The sequence below is a fragment of the Chlamydotis macqueenii genome, chromosome 1 (genome assembly GCF_036417535.1).
Source record: "Chlamydotis macqueenii isolate bChlMac1 chromosome 1, bChlMac1.mat, whole genome shotgun sequence".
NCBI lineage: Eukaryota > Metazoa > Chordata > Aves > Otidiformes > Otididae > Chlamydotis > Chlamydotis macqueenii.
The window spans coordinates 84,842,738-84,861,935 of NC_141556.1; the positions used below are offsets into that span (position 1 = coordinate 84,842,738).

At 43.6% G+C, this 19,198-nt stretch overlaps 1 protein-coding gene across 3 annotated transcripts in view; it reads left to right on the plus strand.

Annotated features, from left to right (window-relative positions):
• The first annotated feature begins 2,640 nt into the window (after positions 1-2,640).
• The window catches only part of TEAD4 (TEA domain transcription factor 4), a 60,240-nt gene continuing 43,682 nt past the window's right edge, over positions 2,641-19,198 (plus strand). For 2 of the 3 annotated variants that reach the window (XM_086759220.1, XM_086759222.1), the window contains exons 1-2: positions 3,112-3,190; positions 17,304-17,558. In XM_086759220.1, the coding sequence (XP_086615346.1) occupies positions 17,552-17,558 (7 nt within the window). In that variant the 5' untranslated portion in view covers positions 3,112-3,190; positions 17,304-17,551. Of the gene's footprint in view, positions 2,787-3,111; positions 3,191-17,303; positions 17,559-19,198 lie in introns of those variants that run through there. The other variant, XM_086759226.1, reaches the window with a different exon arrangement.

Genomic DNA, 19,198 nt, shown 5'->3' on the forward strand with positions numbered 1-19,198 from the left:
TCAAAAAGTTTGGGAATAAATATAAGGACAGTCTCTCTAATACTTTTTTTTTTTTTTCCCATCAGCAGGTCTTCTCTGTATAGTTCTTGGTTTCCATTTGATTCTCTCTTTAAGCTAGTTGCACTTCTCTGCCCTGTGTTTTTAATGTTTCTCCCAGCATCCAGTTAGGGCTTTTGAGATAGTTCTTTATGCATTTTCCTACCCTTCATCTGAACCTGTTCTACTGTTGAAAGTACATATATTTTTGAATCAAGAACTGAAGTAATACAAGGCTAGGAGGAATACCAAGTTGAAGTGATTACTTTTTCCTATTTCCACTGGGAGATGTATGAACCTAAGTAAGAGGAGATACAGTGGTTCTGATCATCAGAAACTGACAGAGCTCATAATGTGTAGGCCCTAGTCTTCATGCACTTCCCCCACCTGCCCCCAATATTTCCACCTGAGCCAAATTAGTTTAGTTGGGAGAGAAAACAGCAGGAAAACCTACTGGACATTTGTTCTTGGTACAGTACTATTAGTTGCATACATGCAAATGTAACATTCCTGAAATCCCAAAGAGATATTAAAACAAAGGAAGCATATTAAACTGTTGAATATGAATCCTAAAGGCAGGCCTAGCAGACTAAAAAGCTCCTAGTGCTATAAGCTCCTTGGCTCACAATCGTAAAAGACTGAATAATTTGCTCTTTTAGGAGTCAGTCCTACTTTCATTGAAGTTTTGCTGCTGAATTTGGTAGCAGTAGGAAAGTGAAAGTAATACTATTTTACTGTGAAAAATTATTTCTGTTAAAAAGCTGCATATCAAAATAATTCAGAACGAGTATAGATAGATTTGGGGAAATAAGTCTGATCAGCTTGCCCAACTCCCTGTGCTTTCTGTTCTAAGCAGAATAGTTTGCTTCCACATTACCACCAGTAAAGGAAAAAAAAATCCGAAAACCACCACCAAAAAACCTCTGTGGGTTTCCATCTGCAGTTGTCTGTAATCCTGCAAACAATTTATGTGATGATACACAGGAAGGAATATGTTTCAATTCCTTCTCTTCGAGTTATGTTGATTCTGCAGGGAAATGGGAGCTAAACAATATGTTAGTCACATAATCATGAGACCTGGCGTAGAATTTGCAGTGAACAGATGTGATAAGAGGTGAGCTACCTTTAATATATCTTTGTTTTTTATTAAATTACATGTTTTAAAATATGGTTTAGTAGACCATAATGAGATCATTACATGGCTTTATATAACAAACAAAAAAACCACAATGTCATTGAATTTTGTAACTTCATCTTACTTATATTGTATATACTCTCAATTCCTACAGTTGTATAAGAAAACCTTTTTTAAGTATCCATAAAATATAATTATTGCCGCATTGCCTTCCAAATAAAAGTCATTGTAAGTGTGTTAAAAAGGATTACTGATACCAGTTATCTTCAGCACCAAATTAAAAAAAAAAAAAAAAAAAAAGTGGAGTTGGCCTTCCAAATCCCAAGACTGCTTATGAAGTTGACGGGTTTTGCTGTCTGGTTTCTGAGGCCTTAGAACACATTTAGGACCCATTTTCAGTCTTTTCTCTGGAACTTCAAAAAGTTGTGAACTTTTAAAGCTTTGGATTCTTACCAAAAGCTGAGATTTTTCTTAATCCATTTCTTCAATATATTGAAGTTTTAAACACACTCAACTGTGTCATAACTTCACCATAGGTAGCTATGTGCACACCAGGCATCTGTGACAAAGTCACCTGCTGGAGACATGAAGAAGTTTATTTTGCTGATGTAGCTACACTGCCCAGAGCTGCTAATAGGATTTAATAAACTTAGTGGTTTACTACTGCTTTTGTTTTGGGGATGAGGCTTTCCAACCCCAGTGCAGCTCTCAGTCTTTTATCAGCATGTTGGCATTCCTGTACAAACAGAGAGGAAAAGAGCAGCTTCGTCTTGAGATGCAGAAAAGCCACACAAGACATCCCTCTGCTGTTAGGCGAGCAGTTTACTTTCTGGGGTGCTCTTGGGACAGTTAAAACTGTTACGACCACTTCTGCGGTGTTGGGGTGGTTTGTTGTGCAGCGGCTCAGCTATGCTAGGTGGAAATCATCCCATCACATCTCTAAGAGGCTTTGAAGAGGTTAGGTCCGCCAGCCGCCCCTGGCTCGAAGCGGCTGCCCAGGGGAGCCGTGCCCCTGCGCCGAATTCCCACAGCGCCGGAGTCCCACCCCGCAGAAAGCACCTGGTCAGCGCCGGCGTTCCCAGCACTCTTCCCCCGGTCGAGGCCGTCCCGGCCCACCCACCGCGCCCGCCTTCGCTGATTCCAGGAGGCGGCGGCGCCCCGGCCGCTCCCGCCGCTGCCCTTTTCCCCCGCTCCCCCTTTCCCAGCTGCCCGGAGTTTCCTTCCTCCGCTCCCCGCTACGCTAGGCGGCCACCCCCACCGGCGCCAGGCCCGTCTTCCGGCCACGGCCCGCACTCCCTCCGCCTTGGTCACCCACGACCCCGGCCGGCGAGTGCCCGGCCCCGCCGGGTGTTGTTCCCAACTCCGCCTCGGCCTCCTCTCCCGCCACCCCCCTGCCAATCCCTATCCCAGCCCCAGCGGTAGCCGGCAGTCCCCTCCCTCGGCCGCGTTCATTTCATACCAACTCTCATTCCTCGCATTCCTCACTTCCTCCTTTCGAGCTCCAGGGGAAATAAAAACCTTCCTTTTTCCTCCCAAACTCCTGTCCGGCCGCCGCCCCCTCCCCGCTCCCCTCTGGGCTCGGCGTCCCCCCGGCCGCTGGCTCCGCGCTCCTCAGGTGAGTGCGCCCTTTGTGCCTCCGCTCCCGCCGGCTGCGGCTGCCCCTCCGATCCGATACGGTCCCCTCCCCGGCCCGGCATTGTTCGCACCGTTCCTGCTGCTGCGGCACCTGGGAAGGGGGAGCCCCGAGGGTCCACTCGTTTCCCCGGCAACTTTTTTTTTCTTTCTCTCCGACTTGGTGTGGCGGCGCCGAGCGAGACGAAGACCCGGCCGCTCCCCCTGCCCAAGGCCCCCCCTCCCACCTCCGCGGGCTCGGGGGTGGGGATCGGGCGGGAGCGAGAGGCGGGCGCGCAGCCACAGCCTTGGGGCGCTTTTTTTGGCAGAACGTCCTGGAGCAGAAGGAGGACTGGAAGTCGGTCCCCGCCGCCCCGGCAGAACGGCAGCAGCTCTTGCCCCGCTCAGGTCAGGACGCGCTGTTCCACCATCGCTTTTAGCGCGGGGCGAAGGGCTGCGGGTCCCGGCAGGAGAGGGAGGAGGTGGAAGAGAGGGTTTGGAGTCGGGCGTGTGCGGTAGCGGAGGCAGGAACCTACAAAGGAAGCGGGGGGGGCCATCCCCAGTTGGAGGCTCCGGCGGGAAGGGGGTGCCGGCGCCGGGTCGTCGGGGTACTCGGTGGCTTGTCGCATCGACTGGCACTTTCAATAGGGGAAGAAAAAAAAAAAAGGTTTCTGTACTCTTCGTAGAGATGTTCATGGGGAGGTTGGAGAGGAGGATCAGTACTTTCTGTAATGAGTTTTAGTGTAAATTAAGGAAGACGTTTTGGGGAAAAAAAAAAACAAAACAAAAAAGTCGCGAGTAAACCTATACGTGAGAAGGCATGTCGCTTGTTACAGGGCATTTACCAAAAGACGAGGGAATACTCTTTTCCCGGGTCAGTTATTCTGAAGTTAGATTAGTTTTGGTGGTATGCCTCTGGAAAGGATTTAAATGAAAAAAAAACAACCCCAAACTCAAAACAAACAAACAAACAAAAACAACAAAAACCAAACCAAACACCAAAACCAAACAAAAAGCTTCCCTAAGTAATCTTTTATCTTAATGTAGATAATTCCGTTTAAACAATTCCTTGCAGGAAATGCTAAAGATGGGGCGCTTTTTTTTTTTTGTGGAAGGACTGTAACTCAACGTACTTTAAGGACTTCTGAAAAGTACTTTATGGTGAATGGTCATGTATAAGTAAAAAGTTAAAAAAAAAAATCGAAAAACCCACCAACCAATCACAAGTAATTACCCTTTTTTTGTTTGTTTTATATAACCTAAAGTTACACTCATGTTACTTTCCAACCCTAAGAGTTGAGCTCTGCGAATCCTCTACAAATAAACAACGCTAAATAATTTTCAAATGCAGGGGGCTGGGTGCGAGGGAAGGAGAGTTGTTGGGTTTTTGTGGTTTTTTTTTTGTTTTTTTTTGTTTTGTTTTGTTTTGTTTTCTTGTTTCGTATTACTCAGAACAGATCGGCTTCCCCTAGACTTGATGTCTGTGTGCAAAGTGAGGGGAGCATTCGTTCCATCTGTCTTTTCAGATGTAGAAGGTTTTATTGTTCTTTTCCTACAGAAGCAAGTGGGCAGTATGACAGGGCAGAGAGTGAGGGGAGGAGTTAGAGGAGCAGAACAAGGGGGAAAGCAGTATGTACGGGGTATATAACAAGTGCTAGGGCTGGCTTGAAGCTGCTGTGCTATCACCGGTGCGGTTAAAGCCTTTTGGTCTTGATAGCTTTTTCTCACGGCAGAGAAGAGATTGGATCATGCTGTAATGAGTACAGAGGGACATCTTTACTAGGAGTGTTGGATGCTGAGGGACTCTGTGGTTTCCTTTGGAACTTGAGTTATCAGAGCGAAGGGCAGCCAGACAGTGGGTGCAGCCACTGTATGGGGTTTTCCTAAATCCAGGTCTGGATAGCTCCCTCAAACTCGAGCATGTGACAAAGACTATATATAATCTGTTAACTTCGACTATCAGCTCATTGTTCACCTCCTTTCGGAGGTCAGCTTGGGAGCAGTTAGTGTGTGTGAGGAATTTCTCCACTGTCTTCCTTCCTGCTACATCTTTTGGATTTTTAATTTAATTTTACTGATGGCTTTGAAGTGTTTTAGGTTATTAGTGTGTTAAGTGTTTTAATGTCAGTGTACTACAGAACATCTATGGGAAAATGATATGAAAATAGCACTGCCAAGCTCTGAAGAGAAAAAGGGCTCCATGACACTGGATCTTGCTGTGGTTTAAAATAAAATCAGTTGCTGTTGGTTTTCTTACTCAGATATTTGTTTCACAAGAACTTGAATGCAGTAAGTAGAGTTTTGAGAAGGTTGCTGAATAGTACCGTTTCCAATTGATGCCGCTTGCATCTCTGCTTGGAGTGACAGTATGCTCATTCGCAGCTTTCCTTCCTTAGTATTATGTGTCTTGTTCTGATTGTATCTTTCGACTCTTGGTTCCATCACAACATAACCCAAGGGGTGGATCCACATAGACTTTAGGCTGGTTCTGCTGTAGACAGAACCTGCTCACACAGTGTCAAACTGTCTATTTCTGTACTTGCCACACCTCTTTCCTTTGTCAGTGGTGTGGATATTGGCACTGCTGTTTACAGACCCGGGCCAGGGGACTGATCCAGATGAAAAGTAATGCTCTCTTTTAGAAAGTTAGTTTTCAGCTATATCTGTGCTCCAGTCCAGTTAATCATATGCTTACATAAATGCTGGTGTGTCTGAAGAAAGGGGTGCAATGACTAGGGGATTGGCAGTGAGGAAGAATGAAGATATTTTCTTACAACATTGCTGTCTTTTCCCACCTTAAGTAATTCCTTCGACCATGTCTACAGTTGCTCCTTTGATAGTGAAATGACTTTCTGTTTTGTCTGGCCACGACTGTATCTTAAGAAAGCAAAAGTTAAGTGAAGTGTTACATTTTTTTAAAGAAGTATTATTCTTTCCCTATAGCTCAGATTTATCCTTTAGTCTTCCCCCTCTCCATAAATGCTATGCAATGGATCTTCCACTAATTTTCTTTGGTAATTTTTCTATCACCTAATGTACTTTAACATCAAAAAAGTTTTCTTACTCTACTGCAACAGTTTTTGCCTTGGTGTGTGTTTCTGTGAAATGATTGCTTATTCTCTTTCTCTCTCTGCATTTGCACCTTCTAAGTTCTTACAAGCTGCTAAGGAGACTATATTTTTAATATTTTTCAATGTCTGTTATCCTAGGCCTAGTGATTGTTTTTTATACTCTGCTCTTCACTTTCTTAAATTTATGTGTCTTCTGCAGAATGAAATCTGATATTCCATGTGTTGAAGGTGATTCATCTGTCTATTGCCTGAAGTTATATCTGAGCACAGGAAGACCAAAGTTACATTGGTCATTTTGTAGAACCATTTGTTTTGCAGACAGCTCTCATTTGTTCAGCATTCTCACTTTTGTATGTCTTTAGCTCCTGCTTCTGGCAGGAATTTTTCCTTTATTTATCTCTGGTTTTTTAATTGTTATTTCTTCAGTTTATTTGCATTACTTTTTCCACACAATCGTACTTGTCACCATGGGCATGCCCAGCATGTTCCTTTTTAGAGCCTTGTAAGAAGTCAGGAATTTGCATGCATGGAGCTCATTGCAGGATCCGAGACTAGATGATTAGAAAGAGTTTTTCAGAGTTTGGGGGTGATGGCTTAGGTTCTTAGGGCAGGGTGGGGGATTATTTGGGGTGGTTTTTGGTGTTTTTTTTTGTTGTTGTTGTTGCTGCCCTCTCTTTTTTCTGGAGATGATGCAGTCACTCCCCTTTGTTTTCAGCACCGTATTAATTAGACGTTTTCCTGCTAGGGAGGGGCAGGTTTTCCAGTTCCCGGTGCCACTGGCTGAGTCACTGGCTCTGTTTTTATGTTCCGTTGTAGGTTTATAATTACCTTCTTCTTACCTTCCTTAGAGGATGATTGCCAAAGGCTAGGTGTTTTACTTTACTGTACTTTTGAGACACGAATACCCGTGGCTTTCAGAGCCTGTATACAAGCCTTTGAAGCATCTGCTTTGGCATTGCCAGAGAAAAAATAAATTTACATAGTCCTCAAAGTGCCTCCCTTCAAACAGTATGGTAACCATTAATGATGGATGTCCAGACGAAGTCTAATCTCTAGTAACCAGAACTGCTTTAACTGAAGGAGGAAGTCAAAAGAGCACTGAGCATATGCATACTAAAATGGAAAGGGAGGATTTGCTGATGGGTCTTAAGTTCATCTTACCTGATCATACTTCTTCATAGTAGGTCCTTGAAATAAAGGCCTCTGATACCAGACTAGCAGGATTTAGAGAGGTTCTCTAGGTTTGAAAATCCTGTCAGTTTAGGGGGGAAAAAAAGAGAGAAGTGTAAAAGAGAGGTTTGCATCAGAAGATTGTCTCCAAGTACATTCATTGCTTTTTGATTTATCTTTCTAAAAATAAATAAATACAATCCAATTTATTTCCCTGCCCCCATTTGTTTGTGGAGGATCTATGCAAACAGAGGAAAATAACTGTGCAGAGGAAGCAATGTAAATTGCTATTTCTATCCACCCAGTAAGATAACTGAGAAATAGAGAAGCAGCATCTCTTTCCACTGGTTTTGGTCACAGGTTTTATTTGTAAGAACATGTCTTAAAAACTGGAGTCAAGTCTGTGGTTGGCTGTGTCCCTTTAAGAATCTAGTTTTGCTTGGCTAGCTGCCCTTGTTCTCCTGTAGATTAATCCAGCAGAAGGTATATAACTTCTTGACCTTCCTGGCAAGAAGGGTCTGGAAGGGCAAAGAGATAAATCAGAAGGTTCGTGCTTCCCTGTAATATCTAGGGGCGAGTTTAACCTGTGTTTTTCAGTTTTTGGCATTTCTTTTTCCTCTTTTTTTTTTTTTTTTCTTAGTAATGCCTGTTTGAAAATTTGGGTTGTATTTACAGGTTCTCATGATTGTCACTTGCTTTCTGTGAAATCCCTGTACGTTCAGCAGTTTGGAATCTGGCTAAAATGGCTGCTGTCTGTCTGCTGTGAAATTTCAAACTCTTTTACAGAAAAACAAATCTAGTGGACTTTCCTCAGTGTCAGCCCTCAAGAAGTGATCGTCTTAGCTATAAGCAGTGAATGTTCACCTGCTGCACGTTCCAGGTAGACCATGTACTCCAAAACTGAGCTGGGGTGGTTTCTGAATATCCCAAGAGAGTGCAGTTTGGTTGGTAGCCATGAGTAGGGTTCCTTCAGATGATGCAGATGTTTCGTGGTTGTTCTTTACTTTGCTTAGGCATTGGTTTATCAAAAGTATCAATCACCTTTAAGATCCCGTCTAACTACTACTAAAATTAAGGCACATGTGTAACTGGTTGACTGAATTGAGGTCTGATTTTATATACTTATTCTGCCTGTTTGTGGTTTGCTTTTGTCTTTAGGCTTTAGTAAATGGCTTAGCCCTGGCCGGATAGGTTGTGCCCACGACACAGACTGCCTGCAAGCACTGCAGATGTAGAAATCTGTCTGCATTTGTGGGTTGTGTGGTCAGTGCTTCTGTCTACTCTGTTTTAAGTCTCAGCCCAGGTTCAGCTATTTCTTTTCTTGGAGACTGGCTATGGTTTTGGAGCTAAACATTTTCACTGCTTTGGATGAGATTTGCAAACATCTGTCTCCTGTCTGAGTTAATGTGAAGTTCTGCCATTGGTGTCATGGGAAGCTAAGTTTTGTGGGGTTTGGTTTTTTTGTTTTTTTTGTTTTTTTTTTTTGTGATATCTACTCTTGAGTCCTAGACAAGAAATTGAGAGATGCCATGAACAGGAGGCAGGATTAGGAAATAAGAATTCAATTTGGGTATCATAAAATGGGCTTTATGAGTCTCTCAAATTTTGTGTTACTTGTCAGGAAAGATTCGGGTGATGTCAGATTTCCAGATAGTGTTAGACATGAGCCCCGCTGAAGTTACACCACTTGCAATCGCAAATAACTTTTAAAGTTCACCTTTTCTTGTCTTGAGATTCTTGTCTGGATTTTGCCCCCAGTCTGGTTTTTGGTTTTTTGGTTTTTTTTTTTTTGGTTGTTTTTTTTTTTTTTTTTTTTTTTCCATTAGGTGGTTCACTTAAGTCTTTGTGCTGTTGTTTTTTCCTTAGGTAAAACAGGGGCTTTTGAGTCTAATGGTGAGATTTTCAGGACAACTGACTTTCAGTGGGTTTAGGAGCAAAGCTTTTTTAGGTTGCTATTAAAAGTTCCCTATCCTTTAATAATTAAGTGAATAATACTCTGGGAAAATGCTAAGCATAATTTATTTCTGTGCTAGCTTGATTTGGTTAGATCCAAGTAATTTTAATCAGTCAATACTTGTCTATACTTGAAGGGACAGTTGTGATTTAAATGTGTTAGCTAACACTGCTGCTGATTCTGTGATTGAAAAGGGACATAATTATTTGACCTGGTTCATTGCTTTCTAACTAACTCCATGCTTATTGGGAGAATGACTTATGGTGACCACTGCTGCTAGCACAAGGGTGGCTAACTGTTTTCACCCTGCCACAGTCTTAATCTGTTTGGGAAGCTGTGAAAAAGATGCCGTATGTCTTGGAAAGTCGGCGAGAACAGGAGCTCTGGGAACAGTTCTTGCATGGGAGATAACGGTGACTCCCCAGGAATTACACTGTTCCTTTGAGGGCTGGGCCCAGACCAGTGTGGGGCTTAATCCCAGAGCAACCTGGCAGTGTCAATCTCTACTGCTCTTGCTGGCTCATTTTTCTCTACCAGCTGAGACTAATTTAACACAGTAGTCATTTTATCAATCCAAGGCTGGTGGCCTTCTGTTGTAGTCCGTACATGGGAGCTGTGCATGAGTTTCCTGTGGCTCAGGATCGATCCCCAAGCTGGCCACACCTAGACTAGTGGGAGCAGAACTAGCCTTTGGGTTTTGTTGTTGTTGGGTTGTGTATTTTTTTTTTTTCCCTCCTCTCCTTAGGACAGCAAGGCTTCATGTTCTCTTTCATTTATCACAAATGTAACTACTTGGATGATGTGCAAGGCCACACACAGCCTTATCTCATCACATCCTGTTTGACTCCATTATCCAGGGCTGCACTGATAGAAGTTCTGCTTTCTCTTTGTTTTGATTTATATCGCTGTGCTGGACACTACATCCTCTCTCTGTTTCAGCCAGATCTCAGCTACTGCGATAATTAGAGAGTGTTGTTTTGCTTTGCTCAGGAAGTCAGGTGCCTTTTGAACAGCAGCTGCTACAGGTAGTTTCAGTGTACTAAGCAAACCAAGCTTGATTTTGTGCTAGGCAGTAGGATAAGCATTCAGCTGGGGCCCAAGCTTATGTTGCACATGATGTGAGGCTAGTAGTGCTTGTTTCTTTGTAGAACAGTCTTATTCAGTGGTGAGACAGAGACAAAAATCTCACAATGCAGCCTGTAGATGTAATTATTATATTACCTTACCCAATACACCGAGGAAAATCTCTGTTTTCCATTCTTCCTTGCCTGGTGCTGCTGCCTGTTAAGAGCTTTTGCTTCACCTACAGCGAGTAACGCTCATCTTAACTGGTTTTGTTCATAGAATTAGGCAGCATGACTCTGGTGTCCTGGGTGGATAGGGATATTCACGGGGAATAGCCAGCATTGCTCAGGGATTGCAGGAGGCCTACGGCAAAAGGTGAGATTGTGGCTTGTCTCTCACCACATGGCTAAGTTGTTATGGAATGCTTCAATGGACCCTCCTCAAAAGCCTCAGTGAACTGCACCCACCCATCTCCACTGTTGCTGCATCTTCTGCTGTAACTGAGTGGCTCTGGCTCCAGGCTGATTTAATGACTGCAGTGCAGCTCCTCAGGAGTCTGTGAGCAACTGGTTGCTGGATGGTGCTGCAAAGTGCTGTTACCTTCATAGATATAGTTCAGTGCTAGTTGGTCTTGCTACAGTTGCATCTTTATTTTGCTCTGTAGAAACTGTGCAGACGTGTTCATAATTTGTCTTATTTTGCCTGCAAGCTTTAACCGACCTTAGTTATTGTTGAATAGCTCCTTTCCCACATTTTTCCTTTCCAGTGCTTTTTTTTTTTTTTCTCTGCAGTCTTTGAGTTGCACCCCCTTGGAACTACTCATCTACTGATTGCACTCATTCTTCTCTTTCAGAGGAACTGAGCTATTGTTTTAGTGTCCTGTAGAATTTCCCAACCTTCTAACTCTGGTAAGTTTGAATGCTATCTTCCATAGTACCGTACACAGTAGATTTTGTAGCATTCCAAACTGTTGCTTTCCTGAACTCAAATCTCCTTGTAAGATTGCATTGTGTAAGCTCATTTGTTAGCACATTCTGTATGTAAGTAACTGACTGGTTGTTGCTATTTCCAGGTTTTATCATTGCTATAAATTGCTCTACAGTTATAGTATGAGCAGTAGGACATCTCCTCTTCTGGCTGGACTCATTCTCTTCTGAAATTCTCTGTCTGACTGCTGATCAGATATGAAAATGTTGTGGTTCAGATCCTCTACAGTAGCAATATTTGGCTCATATTACCAAAGTAGTGAATACTGGAATTGTTTGTTTTTATTTGCATTACGGTAACATGAAGGAATACCTGTAATGGAAAGCAGTCCCTGCCCCCACAGCTTGCTGTCCCATTAAATGAGGCCAAGGATGGAGGGATATCCTTGGTAAAATGAAGTGGCTTGCTCAGAGTGCAGCCAGCTCAGAAGCAGGAGTGGAACTGCACTGTCGAACTCCACACGGCTGCGCTGGCAAGTGTTCCTGCCTGGGAGAGGTGAGGGAATACAGATGTCTCCTGTTAATGTGTCATGCTTGTTACTGAGTCCAGCAGGCAAAAGAGGTGGCCATGAAGTGGGGGAAGTCTTTTGAACAGAGCAGTTCTAAGAAGACTGAACAACTGGAGACAGCTGGCTGCAATTTTTCAGATCCACAGGAAAATATGATTTTGTGTTGAGCAGCTGCCACAAACACTTAAGAGGGAGCTGTTACCAACAGTAATGACTGAGGGATTGGTATTAGAAAGCAGATGAGTCAGACTACGGAGTCTGTTAAAGATGTGCTCCCTGTCAATGAGACGTCGCTGAAGGGTTCTTGGCTGCTGTCTAGCCCTGCAGGATCTCTGAACCTCAATGAGATGCCATGTGTGAAAGGAAAGAGAGTTAGTGTTGAAATTACGAGCATCAGAACAATTCAACCAAAGCTGCTGGAACTGAAAGATTTTTGTGCTTTCTCCATGGCTTTGCTTTCCTCTGACCCAAAAGCTTGCGTTTGTGCGTGACTCATTAAGAGACGGGCCATGGCAGAAAGAATAACAGGGACCAAGAGTGAATAAGAAACAATACTTGGAGAGAGGGAAACATAAGAAGGAAGTAAAGATACTGTGGTGAGGAAGTGGAGGTGCTGTGAGGGCCTTGTGTTTTTTGATCCTGGGAGAGAATCCATGACTGGACCCCACCAAGAAAGATGGGGTCGTCTTTTAGTAAAATAAGAGTGAGATCAGAATAAGAACAACTGTAAGGTACAATACGAGAAATACAAGAGCCAAAACGCAGAGCATAAGTTCAAACTGAGGGAATGTGAAGAGAATGAACACTAAACCTGGAATCTCTGGCTAAACGTCCTGTTATGAGAATAGGACAATGTCCTCTGACTCTGGAAACCATGCTAAGGCACATGGAGAGCAAGGAGGTGGTTGGTGACAGCCAACATGGCTTCACCAAGGGCAGGTCATGCCTGACCAATTTGGTGGCCTTCTATGACGAGGTGACAGCATCGGTGGACAAAGGATGAGCATGGATATCATCTACCTGGACTTATGCAAAGCATTTGACACTGTCCCGCATGACATCCTTCTCCCTAAACTGGAGAGGCATGGGTTTGATGGATGGATCACTTGGTGGATAAGGAGTTGGCTGGACGGCCACACTCAGAGAGTAGTTGTCAACGGCTCGATGTCCAAGTGGAGACCAATCACGAGTGGTGTGCCTCAGGGGTCTGTGTTGGGCCCGGCCCTGTTCAGCATCTTTGTCGGCGACATGGACAGTGGGGTAGAGTGCACCCTCAGCAAGTTCGCAGACGACACCAAGCTGTGTGGTGCCGTTGACATGCTGGAGAGGAGGGATGCGATCCAGAGGGACCTTGACAGGCTGGAGAGGTGGGCCCATGCCAACCTCATGAAGTTCAACCAGGCCAAGTGCAAGGTCCTGCATCTGGGTCGTGGCAATCCCAGGCACAAATACAGGCTGGGCAGAGAATGGATTGAGAGCAGCCCTGAGGAGAAGGACTTGGGAGTGCTGGTGGATGAGAAGCTCAACATGAGCCGGCAATGCGCCCTTGCAGCCCAGAAGGCCAACCGCATCCTGGGCCACATCAAAAGGAGTGTGGCCAGCAGGTCGAGGGAGGTGATTCTCCCCCTCTACTCTGCTCTGCTGAGACCCCCACCTGGAGTACTGTGTCCAGTTCCGGAGCCCCCAACACAAGAAGGACATGGACCAGTTGGAGAAGTTCCAGAGGAGGGCCGCGAAGATGATCAGAGGGCTGGAGCACCTCTTATGAGGACAGGCTGAGAGAGTTGGGGCTGTTCAGCCTGGAGAAGAGGAGGCTCTGGGGAGACCTTATAGTGGTCTTCCAGTACCTCAAGGGGGCCTACAGGAAAGGGGGGGAGAGACGGTTCAGCAGGGCCTGTTGTGATAGGACAAGGGGTAATGGTTTCAAAAAAGATTCAATAGATTTCAATATAGATTAGATATTAGGAAATTTTTTTTTACACTGAGGGTAGTAGAACACTGGAACAGGTTTCCCAGAGAGGTGGTGGAGGCCCCATCCCTGGAAACATTCAAGGCCAGGTTGGATGAGGCTCTGAGCAACCTGATGTAGTGGAGGCTGTCCCTGCTACTTGCAGGGGTGTTGGACTAGATGGCCTTTGAAGGTCCCTTCCAACCCTAACCATTCTATGATTCTATGATCCAAAGAACTGTGCCTGGCAAGGGTATTCAGATAGGGAAAGAATTGTCTGACCATGCCTGGGAACTCTGATGTCTGTTTAGTGATTTCAGAATTGAATTTTCTCATATCAGAAGAAAGCTTTGTGATTACAAGCTCTTCCATAGGCAGAACTTTTTTAAAAAATAAACAAAATAATTTACAAGTACTAAAATATTTTGTGATGTTAGAACACTTAGTACTACAAATCACCATTAAGGTTACTAAGCAGTATGTGTATAGTTACTGTTGATTGAAAGGGAAAACAGAAGCATATTGAAAGCTAGCTGCTAACTGAAACATCTCTATTTTGTTAAAGTAGTTACTAATGAATGTTATTCAAACTTTTCTTATAATTAACACATTCAACATCAGCATGTTTCTGAAAAATGCTGGTTTTGACCAGATTGCTTTTTCAATGGGAAATTATTCCACTGATGGTTTTTCAACTTGCCATACTAATAAGGCTGTTCAGCATAGAGTTTAGCTTCCAGCTTCTCTACAGTTTGCTTTGCTTTGTTTAATAAATGTCCACTTTGGCTACCCACTGCCGAGTCAGTTCTGAGTTCAGATCAACAGTGCAGGAAACAGAAGGCCTGCAGTATTCAGCCAAAGAAGAGACCCACAAACCAGGTAGCACCTGTCCAGGACTCTCTGTATTGTTACTGTTTATTGCCTGTGAACACAGAGTATCCCCTGGGATTGCACATGGAGCTTACTATTTAAGCAACATTATTTAAGAAAACTTACAAGCCTTTTAAGCCCATGGCATCTTACTGAACTAGAGACATAGAGTTATAAGGATTTTCATTGTAATTTCAGTCTGTGGAATTTATTCGGAAGTTACCAAAAAGAAAGTCAATTTGTGTTAGTGTCTGGGTGATTACTGAGGTTTCAGCTGGAGATGGCCCAACATCCTTGATTTTATAGTCTGTACAATTCCACTTTTCTCATCATCAATCAGGAATAGCTTTAGTGCCAAGAAGGGAAAGCTGAATCAGGCCCCAAGGTGTAGAAAAGTTGGGATTGGCCATGATTGATAGCATATTTCAGTGCCTGCTGACCTTGCTGTAGCTTGGGATAGGACTAACATTACTGGTCAAGGCACCAAAAGTAAGAAGCGTTAAAAAAAAAAAAAGTATTTAGTCACATCAAGATTTATATAATTTATTCTCTCATTGCTCTTATGTTCCACTTCTCCCTTGATTTAGACCAATGTGAAATAAGGCTCACATATTCTTTCTCTTGCTTTGTGGACTTCCCTGAATATACAAGTGACATCTACTCAAGTTTGCGCAACTTTTCTTTTGTGTTTGGAGAAGAGAGTCTTGAGAGTTGACACTGAACTGAATACAACATGTTTTCTCCTCCACTTATTCTGGAGCTTGGATTAGAAAGGACCCAGAGTTTCCTTTGTCATCAAAGGCATTTGGTGCAGATGTGAAGCCTTGTAAAATGTGAAATGATCAAGCAACAACTTCTAGGGTCTAGATGCAGAGGGGCAGTAAAAAAAAAGTTATGCTTCAGATACATTTGCTTAGTTTCCAACATAAGAGTATGCCATGCTGAAATCATCTGCTAGGTATTCATCTGTGTCTGCATGGACATTAAGGAGTTGAAAATAACTGGATTTAAAGTAGGTGCTTTTTATGGTTGTGATGGCCATATGTTCCTTACGAGATTGCTTTGTCTACTTATATGCATTGCTTGGGGTTTTGGCTTGATAGCAGAGGTTGTAGCTTCAAGTGACCGTGGCTATAGGAGTCATACAGTTGAGCAGTTAAGAGTATGTATTCAGTTGGTGTGGAGCCTGCTGGCTGTTACAAGACTTGCACCTCCAAATGCAGGTAGTACTATGAATACTCTCACACCTTGGGCTCTTTCTGAACCCTTCAATTTCTCAGTCTCTCAGGCTAAGTTAAAACTAGTCTGTGCCTTGTGTTTGTGGACATTTTATTGTGCATTAAATATGATGGGTCTTGACAGCCTCCAGGGATGAGGGGTGCTTGGGGAAATATCAAAAGAAGAACAGCTGGAACAGGCAGCTTCTGTTTCTCTGTCAGAGTCCCCCTGTGGAAAACTTACTCCTCTACGCAGATACAATTCTTAAACACGTCATCTTTTTATTTAAAGAAAAAATCTAGTCATTTTGGTCTTGGAGAAGATTTTGTAAACATTAAATCCAAAGAGGTAAGAAACCAAAGGGAGACTTAAAAAGGAGTGTGTCATGTGATGTTTTTTTAAGTTGATGTCAGAAAAGTTTCTGAAGCCATGAGCCCTGAATTTCTGAACTTCTGAATTTGAGTGGATGGATCTGCTTTTCCTATTCACCAACTAGGGCATGGCATAACTGCACAAAATTTGTTCTAGCTAGTTTTTTACATAACCACGTCCAAATTTCTCCTCTGCCCTGCCTTATATTGTTACTGTGATACTTCTGAGCTCGTCTGACTTGGCATGTTAGAGCTCTCTCCTTACTCTATTGTTCAGTACAGGTGTGATGATTCTTTTTCTCTTGGGGAAAAAAAAAAAGCTTTATTCTGATTTTCTTGCTTTGGGATTAAGGCAGGGGAGTGATCTGTGTCTTTAGAAGCCATTTGTCTTCTGTATGTTGACTGGAAGTGTCTATATGGTTGGAATACTTTCTGAATTAGTATTCTGGCAGCTTCAGTCAATAACTTCAGCCTCTACTGTAGGTGTTTATAAGCAGACTGTAATTTATTGTCGTTTTCAAGAGCTAGCAGCTGCCTGCTTAGGTTCAATGAGAAATAAATTTCTGCTCCTGTCCAGTGTCAAATCTAATAGCCTGAGACTGGTAAAGGATGAGGGGGCAGAGAGGCACAGAGAACTGAAGGAATTTGCCCAGGGTCATTCTGAAGATGGGCAGTAGAAACTGTCTAAGCGCATAGGATTCTTGACCTGCAACCTAGTGCCTTTATCCTTTTACTCATGGTGCCATCTGCTCCTGCCAGGATATAGTGCTGAGATTGGGGAGACATTGCATTAAACTATCTGGCTCCTGGAACTGCTTTTTAGAAGTGCAGCTGATCTTTGAGAAGAAGAAATGTCATTGTTAAAAATGATACCAACTAATAACTCTGATCCAAAGAAACTGTATCTAAGAAAACTTAAACCCCAGTGCTCAGTAATTCATCACTGCTTTATTTTGTATAGTTTTTCACACAGACTGAATCCCTGTATGCGTGCTTCAGAAAGTTAAATAACAGTTACATAGATAATAACAGCAGAGGGAGAAAGAAATTAGGAGACAAAGACACAGGCAAAAAGACATAGCTTCTGAGTAGAATTGGGAAGTGATAGAGAGTTAATGAGCCAAAGAGAGATGGGAGCAGGCTGTTTTATCAGAAGGATTTGTAGAGAAGGTTGTAATCTTAACAGTAACAGAAATCAAGCATGTGTTTCAGGTACCATTTAATGTAAACGTGTGGTAAAAACCCTCCTCACTGAGCTTTTTTTAACTTTTTTTTTTTTTTTTTCCTTTTGTATCTCCTCATTTTCCTAGAGAGGAAGATTTCTTCTAACTGACAGATGGGATGTGTTTGTTATCATAGGTTCTGAGTCCGCTTCTCTGCGTGGCACCTTGGAGTTTCTAGCTGGCACCATTACCTCCAACGAGTGGAGTTCTCCCACCTCCCCTGAGGGGAGCAACGACTCAGGGGGCAGCGAGGCCTTGGACAAACCCATTGACAATGACGCTGAAGGTGTGTGGAGTCCGGATATTGAGCAGAGCTTCCAGGAAGCGCTAGCCATTTACCCACCATGTGGACGGCGGAAGATTATCTTGTCAGACGAAGGCAAGATGTATGGTAAGGAGAAAAAAAAAAAAAGGCACATCACAACACTCCAGGCAGCCTGCCCTGTGCAGGCTACTCGCCTTTTACCAAATGATCACAGAAGCATAGAATAGTTAGGGTTGGAAGGGACCTTTAAAGGTCATCTAGTCCAACCTCCCTGCAAGGAGCAAGGACATCTTCCACTCATCCAACCTGGCCTTGAATGTTTCCAGGGATGGGGTGTTCACCACCTCTCTGGGCAACCTGTTCCAGTGTTCCACCACCCTCAGCGTAAAAATTTTTTTCCTAATATCTAATCTGAATCTACCTCCTTCTGTTTTAAAACCATTACCCTTTGTCCTATCACAACAGGCCCTGCTGAAGAGTTTCTCCCCATCTTTCTTATAAGCTCCTTTTAGGTACAGGAAGAAGGCTATAAGGTCTCCCCGGAGCCTCCTCTTCTCCAGGCTTAACAGCCTCAGCTCTCTCAGCCTGTCCTCATAAGAGAGGTGCTCCAGCCCCCGATCATTTTCATGGCCCTCCTCTGGACTCGCTCCAGCAGGTGCACATCCTTCTTATACTGAGGGCGCCAGAGCTGGACGCAGTACTCCAGGTGGGGTCTCATGGGAGCGGAATGGAGGGGCAGAACCACCTCCCTCTACCTGCTGGCCATGCTTATTTTGATGCAACCCAATGAATTCTTCTCTTTCAGGTGTTTCTAAGTTGATGCAGTTGGTCGCTGCAAGTTGTATTTAGGAAAATCAGTGAAGACTTTAACATTCACAGATCAGAATTATAGATATCTTTTTTTCAGGGGAGTATCAATAAGGTAGATCCGAGAATTGGGCATCCTACTGATTCATTGTTGGGTAGATATCATATAATGGCTTCATGGTGTCACTAAGTCTACCTTTTATGGTATCTCTCACTGCTGTCTCCAACATTCTTGTTATCCTAACAGGTAAAGGTCTGCGTCTCTGGTGCTAAAGGGCAGAAGTTTGGCCCCTAAACGGCTCTGCTGGTGGTGTGCAGACACCTACAGTTTGTTAACTAGCTGCGCTTTTCAGATCTTAAGAAGGGCATAAAACAGACCTCTCTGGCTGCTCCCTTTTATTGTAGTTTGCCTTATAGCCCTGGCGGGAATGTCTTTCACTTGCGGGTTCTTCTCAGCTAGCTAGCTAGATACCCAGCCCTGAATGCAGAGAAGCGCTGGCTTGCAGCTGCAGCAGAAATCAACTTTTTAGGTGGTAGACATGAATTTGAATTGGATTTTTGAGCTATTCCACAGTTAAAATTTCTTTCTTGATTTTGTCCACAAAAAAGCTGGTCTGGGCTGGATTCTCTAGCTCAGTATTTTAAGAAGCCACCTGGTACATTTGTGACTAAAAAGCAAAGCAAAGGCTGGGAGTGCAGAATATTTGGTTAAAAGTCCCAAGGTGTTAAAACAGTTTCTCAATACACTGTCAAGGATCTTATGGAAGGCAGCCCCCTTCCTACCCAGTGAGTGCTTGCTTTTTTTCCTTTGTATTGAAATTTGTGTCTTTGCACCCCATCATGGGAGCACCATGCCCTGAAGCTTCATGTGGAGCACTTCACAAGTCATTCTGCAGTTTTCTGTCCACCCATCGGGCCATTGTTCCCTCAGCTAGGGAATAGATTGCTCTCACTATGGG